This window comes from Alosa alosa, chromosome 19 (genome assembly GCF_017589495.1).
Source record: "Alosa alosa isolate M-15738 ecotype Scorff River chromosome 19, AALO_Geno_1.1, whole genome shotgun sequence".
Classification (NCBI taxonomy): domain Eukaryota; kingdom Metazoa; phylum Chordata; class Actinopteri; order Clupeiformes; family Clupeidae; genus Alosa; species Alosa alosa.
In genome coordinates, this window is record NC_063207.1 from 30,253,876 (window position 1) to 30,261,234 (window position 7,359).

Below are 7,359 nucleotides of genomic sequence, written 5' to 3' on the forward strand. Positions count from 1 at the left end.
AAACTTCTCAAAAAGAGGCTAGCTCGCTAGCAATAGCTTCTAGGCTTTCAGAAGCTGGAACAAACCTTTCAATGCTCTTGGGTGAGTTAGCATTCTATACTAAAAAAAAGAGAAGAACTCCATCTTCGGCAGTCTATTTATGGCGAAAGTACTTTCCCACCAAAATACATCACTTGATCAATTAGGATTCACATTTCATCAATGAAGTAGCCTAACTGTAACGTTAGTTTGTTTTTGTTTGTTTCAACTGCAACACGGTAACCAAGAACGCCACTGATATCCCGGATGTCGTTACCATGCAGGCGCTGTCCAGCTTTCATTCACTGCTCATGAGCACCATGATGAGCACTGCCAGCCAGAAAATAACGGGCTCTGGCACTGCCTTTATGAAAAGACTGGAATTTATACTATAGCATTTTGGGACAGAATCGTATAGTAGGAATCTAATAGTATTTTGGGACATAGCCTAGGCTACTATAAAAGAAATAGGGAGGTTCCTCTGCTCAGACACACACCCACTCAGTCTCACAACCTGTGGTCTGTACAGGTTAGGTAATCAATATGAAGGCCTACTAACCCAGCTTATATTCATTTGCACAGGAGGGATATTACTCCATAACTATTTTCCAGCTCGTTCCTTGCCGTTCCTTGCCTTTGTGTACTTTTTGCGTGTTCAACACTTTTTCCCTGTGCCAATTCCACTTTTTTTACTTATAACTCTACTTATGGACATTAATAAAAAAATTTTAATGTGTGGATAAAGTTAATACTAATGTCTGATGAAAATGTCATGTGAATAGCCTCACTGCTACCAGTGTAAAAGTGATGCTGAAGTTAAGTAAAGTCTTTAAAGAAATATCCGTCTTCATTTGATCCAAGAATAGGCCTACAACAAATGGGTAATATAGAATTACTCATTTGAAGTCATGTCTTATCAAATTTTAGAAAATCTAAAAAACAAAACAATCTGTGACGTGTTAATAAGAAAAAGACAACTATCAACTATGCCTAATTACTGTTTAATAGAAGTAGCTCAAATTAAAAAGGTTATCAGCTCTCCAGATTATAGCAGGTTCTTCTTGTCATTTTTGTCCTGAGAAAGAGACTCAAAGCTGCTGCAGCAAGAGGGCAGAGAGTCACTGTACATTCTCCTGTTCTGTCTGCGCAGAACAATTTTCCCTCTGGTTCTTCTCCTCTTCTCCTGAATGACCTGCAGCTTCTGCTGTAGTGTCAGGAGCCTTCTCTCCACATCCTCCAGCCCAGAAATGATAGCTTCTTTCAGGGCCAGACCCTTCGTTTTCCAGTCTGCCAAGCTGGTTGCGGTGTTCATAATCTCAGACTTCAGCTACAGGGAGACAAGACAATGTCAAACTACTCTGTGATTAAATGTTTCCAGTCGTTGATTTGTTTATTTATATATATATATATATATATATATATATATATATATATATATATATATATATACACACAATATGACATATATATATATAAGACATGACTGAACTCACCTCTGATCTCCTCTTTAGCTTTTTCATGTAGACTTTGCACAACGAAATTACCACAGCTGCAAGTAGGACCACTGATAGGTACGGGTAAATGGCATCCACTGCGAAGAGGATCACATTCTTTCCCTCAGATGCCCTGGAAGAGAGTATGGAACCAAACTCTTCTGGGGTCATGTCCAGTCCCACCGTTGCCCATGCTGGAAGACTGGAGAAAATGGGAATATTCTCCTCCTTAGGTAGCGAAGTGTAAAATGGCCATATGTCTGGGAACATCTTCACTGGTTGTCACACAGGCAGAATAGAAGAATTTATCACTAAACCTTCACAGGCCTGACACTGATAGAATGTTAAAATGTGGTCTACTAACTCTCCATAGGGACAGAAACCTAGTTATTATTACATCATACAACAATGAACATGATGGAATTTCAGGTGTGAACATTCCAATACAGCAAGAATAGGAAAATCAGAAGATGTGCATTCAAAAATGAATTAAGTCTTTGAACTTCTAATAGTTTTAGCACATGCATTTTGCTCTAAAAACCATTTGCTAGAGCTATGTTTATTTTGATAACATTTTAAACTTACTTTACACCCAAGCATCTTTAAGAAATCACTATTCCAATATATGCAAACCAGGGATTAGAAATGGTTAAAAGAACGAAAACCGGAAACAAACCATTTTTTTGGATGAACGTAACTGAAAAACCAGAATAAAACCAACTTCACTTGGTGAAGTAAAAACGCTATTTTAAATTTCAGATAACCGGTTAATAACATTTTTATCGCTCCAATTACCATTTCTTTAAATATTATTAAAAAGTCCATATGTTTGAAAAGTCACCTACACACAGTGTACCCCATACCCCTTATAGGATGACTTCAGTCAGAGTTTATGAATCTGTGTCTCCCCTGTACAGTTGTATAATAGGCTTGGCCTATATGAGTTGATAAAATGGATTTTTATATCCAACACTATACCACCTTTTTCCAAGTAGTTTAAATTAGGCTTCTGAAACATATCAGAGACATTACTAAAGTATCTTTAGTGTCATACTGTTGGTAGTAGGCTACCACACATAGGTTAGGCTATTAGAGGGCTTAAAGCAAGGACATTTTCTGTGCCTGAAGTTAGGCTATCAGACATGTTTAAAAATTGCATACTTTCAAATCTCGCCCTACACCTCAGGCACAGTGTATTTAACAGCCTTGATATCTAATCTGTTATGCAGAAAAAATGTTATGCTATTGTGCTACGTGCCATAAATCAATTTGTAAAGACAATGTCATTTTTAAAGGAACATTATTAACCGTTCTTCTTTAACGCTCTAATGAGTGGCCTTGGAACACTGGAACGGGAATGCAAAAATATTGTTTTGCTCAGAACGAACCAAAATGAAAATCCTTCTGTTTTCAGTCCCTGATGCAAACAAATCAATAAGAAAGTTTACAAATTTGACATTTTATTCATAGTGTCAAATGAGAACATACACCCAAAAAATGTACCCTGAGATATACCCTGAGAAATAATATCTACAATAAATATGATACAGGTTTACAAAGTCACATTAGATTTTTCTCCAGGAAAAAAAAAAAAAAAAACAGTTCTTGAGGAGTAGCTTAAAATCCATGGTTTCTTTCCTTCTGTGATGGCATTCACTACTGAGATCAGTTCTTCAAGCCAGTGGCATTAAACTACCCACAGCTTTGATATTTCAGATGTGGATTACATATCATGTACTGGAATAAAAGTAGGCTAGTTTTCACCATAATTCATTTGTAAATTCTGTAAACATCTGATAATTCTCCAAAAATGAAGGAATGCTAAAGTCAAACTTTCCCAGAAGCTAAAAAAATACCAATAAAAAAAAATCTAACCCACATCGATCTCGCATAATTTCACACCAGCTGGGATCTTAGAGGTCAGGTCACTCAACTGGAGAATGTGTACTGATGTGCCATTTTTCACTGGGCTGATTAAGAGTCCTCATCATCAAATCTGTACTTGGCATAGGCAATGAGCATGACCAGTGACATGATGATGCAGAGAGAACCAATCACCAGGTAGGCAATGCCCAAGAACTGGTTCTTGCCACCCATCCAGGAAACGTTGCTGAAGAACACCTTCTTACGGCCACCAAAGTCACGTACAGGGTAATCTGTGAAGAAGTCAAGTTAAGGACCAACATGGATTCTAATTCATATAACACTAAATTATTTAAGTTTCAATGTTCATGCTGTGTCCAGTAACCAGATACAATTCTATTCCTTCAGTTTTATTCTAGTCTTTCACCTTATAATTCACTTTAAAATGGCTATGAGTGTTCTTTCTTATTGACCTTTCACTGTTTTTCTTTTCAATCATATAAATCTGCCAGATCATGTTTGCATAAGCACATAGAGCCAACAAGGTGAAGTTGTGTCATCTGACATTCAGGGCGGACCTTCAATCACTCTGCCTTTAAAACAGAGTAGTCACACCCTCCTGGCCAAACCAGTTCGTCTGGTTGGCACTAGAAAAGAGGCGCCCACATGGACGTTTCCTGAGGAGTGAAAACATGAAACTGATGTAACTGTCTGGATTTATACTGCATATAATGACAAAAGTCCTTGTGTTGTTATTAAGGATCACATTATTTCAGACCGTTACCAGAATCCATATCCCATAATTTTATCTATAATTATGTATCCATTTATATATTTATGCTATATCTAACACTTTTTCCCACCAAACAATGTAAAGGATACTGTAGTTGATCTCTAGTGAGTAGTTCCCAGAGGGCAGTCCATCAGCATAGTCCCCCTCAGTTATTCTACGGTACAGCTTTCTAAAATCAGGCAAGGCTGCTCTTCTCATCCATACAAGGAAGTCCTGGTTCAAGAAGCCATTGTTGGATGGGTCGGAGGTGTCCAGCTCATAGACTGGTCTGGGCCAGTTCAGCGGTTGTACGGTACCTACACAGTGTAATGGCTAGGTAATTTGTTTACTCAAAGGTAATTCAAATTGCTTTTACATAACCACTTGTATAAACAAAGATAAGGCATTATTAGGAAATAATTGACAATGACACTAGTGATGCAGCAAATGTATGCATTACATTAATAGCTCTTCTTTGGGTATTGGGGGAAGCCAGTATAGCCAGGATAAATAAACGTTTACACCATTATTCACATGCATGCATACATGCAAACAAACACACACACTGTAATTCCTTTTCAAAACTGAGTTAAGTACTTTAATATCAACGAGTCTAATGATGTCCTTAAGAGCACATATACAGCAGCACTGACAGATAAGCCTATGGAATTCTTCAAAATAAAGAGTAAATTACCAATGAAAGCATTTGCCAGAGAACCATTCACTTTGGAGGGGTTTTTGTATTTGAGGTTGTAATCAGTCCACCATGCGATGCCTTTCCCGTCAAATGGAACTTGTTTTTTCTGCCCTCCCACTAACTGATAGAGGCTGAATGTGTCTATAAAAAGGGCCAGAGTTAACATTGATTAAATTTCACAGGGCATAGAAAGTTGTGAGTTTAAAAAAAGTAGGTAAAACCATGAAAACAAAGTTGTTTTTTAAACTTTTAAATTATACCGTTGAACATGCTGTTGGCTACCGATCCACATGGGACAATCGGCCTGTTTCTGGAATCATACTTATATGGGGAACAAGTATCATCAGGGCTCTTGGTTTCCATGGGAATGAAGAGAAGACCAATTAGATTACACCTTGAACAGTAACCTCTTAAATTAATGGTCAAATGCTCTCCAAATGAAAAGGAGCTCAGAAAAATTCAGAGGACAGAAAAGAAAAATCTACAACCAGAACTTACAGTGAAGTAAAATGTATCCCCAAAAAGTTGGTGGTCATCTCTGGAGACGCCATATTTACGATGGTTTTGGAAGAAATTTGATAAACCATAATAGAAGAACACAGGCCCCTACAGACGGTAATATATTTCAGTTAAGTTAGCACAAAAATAAGTAGAATTTAAACCCTTTTAAATACCATACAGCTACCTTACCTCAAACTGCTTTGAGAGTGTGAAATTAAGAGCACATATGCAATTTTTTACATCCAGACACTGAAAGCAGTTGTGTTCTGAGCTTTGGTCAACGCCAGTGTAGTCCCTCTGTGCAGTAAACAAATCACACACAATAAAATTTAATCTGCAGCCATGAAGCGAACACACAGGCAGTCAGTTTCACGGGACCATAATGTGATACTTTCAAAAACACATGCAAACCATGATGGGAATCCATAAGATCAGTTGTCCTTACAACTCAGTTGCAATGGTATCCATCAAAGTAGCATCAGTGGCATGATTACAAGATTACTAAACACTTCCACTAGATCTTAATGTGCTTGGAGGTTCAAATGTCCATGTTACATATAGGCTACAGCATTGTTCTAAGTCCAAAATGAGGTGGGTGGGAAGGAGGAAACAAATTGAGGGGAGAAGGAAGACAGAGACTATATAGAAATGGATGACAAACAAGATAATAGACAAGGGTGAGAAGGGGAGAAATTAGACATCTTACCTCCAGTGTTTGGATGTTCTGTGATGTAACAAACAGAGCCACTCCAACACCAATGAAGGCCAGACCAATAACCACAAAGCCAGGGATGACAATACCAGCCGACAGCATAGGCTGCCATGCCGGAAGCCTTTGCTGGGTAAAAGCTGTGTTGTCCGGCCTGTTCAGTGTCTCCCCTCCCTTCTTCATCCTGAGACTTGGGACAAGTGAACAAGGTTACTATCCATTACTTCTAGAAATAGTAGCCTATCACAGTAGCACACTGTCAAAATAAACATGACAGACTTTTTTTGTCCAGTGAAACCACAGAAGAAATCTTTAAGGGATGGAGTTACTAATGTTGACACAAACAAACAAGACCTTTCTTCACACCAAAAAAAAAAGAGCAATGCAGGAAGTATGATGACTCTTCTCCACAGAAAACACATTCTCTTTTTTGTTTATCTTTTAAAATATGCTTGTCTTTTGCATTATTATTCAGACAAGACTACGCTGTTTTCTTTGGAAATGTTCGAGCTCTTGATTAACAAGCGGTGGTAGTGTAGTGGTTAAGGAGCTGGGCTAGTGTGCAGTAGCCTGAAAGTTGTCGGTTCTCGGGGGACAATGTGATCCCTTGTATTATAGCTGACATATGTAAGTCATTTTGGTCAAGAAGTGTCTGCTAAATGTAATGTAACACCAAACATTTCATTCTAGCCTTGGAATTTTGTTTCAGACTTTTCTCGAAATAGTTGTTGAAAGTTCAGAACATTATTAAGTAACTAATACTACCAAGTAAACTCACCTTCGACCAAATAAACTCACCTCTAGAAGTATCTTTGTCTCCGTTTAGCGATGTGGCTCGATTCAAAGCGACTGCCGATTTACAACAAGGAGGGTGTAGCTCTCACCTTCCTGCCTTACCTGTCGAGTGTCTCTTGTTACTGATCTTCACTTCCTGATAGATCGTGTTCGTGTTGACGTCAAAAGTGATTAGATAGGCTATTTTCTGTGGTGTTTAACAGTTACACACCATCCTGCGCTGAGAAGACAGAGCAACATGGTTGGCTAAATTGATTAATGAAATAACGAACAAACTCGTGAATTCATTTGCACGGTTCTGGGACATTTCTGTGTAGGTAGGCTATTGCATAGACCATATTTCTATGTGACCATTCACGACACACACTAATGACTGGCTTATAAAACGTGTGGGTCATTACAATAAGCTGTTACAATGTTATCAAACTCATCCTCCTTACACAATTTTGGCAATGTGTTGACGGACGACAATGTGAGCCAATAGAGTTCTTCCCTGAATTTACAACCGCCC

The 7,359-nt window shown here is 38.2% G+C and overlaps 2 protein-coding genes across 4 annotated transcripts in view; both read right to left on the minus strand.

Moving 5' to 3' along the window:
* Positions 1–268, minus strand: part of fsip1 (fibrous sheath interacting protein 1) — a 43,270-nt gene extending 43,002 nt beyond the window's left edge. For all 3 annotated transcript variants that reach the window (XM_048227257.1, XM_048227258.1, XM_048227259.1), the window contains exon 1: positions 66–268. The gene's annotated coding sequence lies outside the window, so the exon portion shown is untranslated. The remainder of the gene's footprint in view (positions 1–65) is intronic.
* A 2,682-nt stretch (positions 269–2,950) lies between these two features.
* tmem30b (transmembrane protein 30B) lies at positions 2,951–7,236 on the minus strand. Its single transcript, XM_048227405.1, has 8 exons — positions 6,852–7,236; positions 6,051–6,243; positions 5,534–5,641; positions 5,342–5,449; positions 5,104–5,194; positions 4,841–4,984; positions 4,257–4,463; positions 2,951–3,667 (listed from the first exon to the last, which is right to left on the minus strand). Exons 2-8 carry the CDS (start codon positions 6,234–6,236, stop codon positions 3,486–3,488), a joined length of 1,026 nt encoding a protein of 341 aa, XP_048083362.1. The 5' UTR covers positions 6,237–6,243; positions 6,852–7,236; the 3' UTR covers positions 2,951–3,485.
* Positions 7,237–7,359: the final 123 nt, after the last annotated feature.

Excerpts from the sequence above, each read along its gene's own strand:
- tmem30b (XM_048227405.1), bottom strand. The coding sequence starts at position 6,236 with ATGAAGAAGGGAGGGGAGACACTGAACAGGCCGGACAACACAGCTTTT. Across the intron at positions 5,195-5,341 it reads GGGATACATTTTACTTCACT|AGCCCTGATGATACTTGTTC; the intron begins GTAAGTTCTGGT and ends ATGGAAACCAAG. Across the intron at positions 4,464-4,840 it reads TCTGGCAAATGCTTTCATTG|GTACCGTACAACCGCTGAAC; the intron begins GTAATTTACTCT and ends TACACTGTGTAG.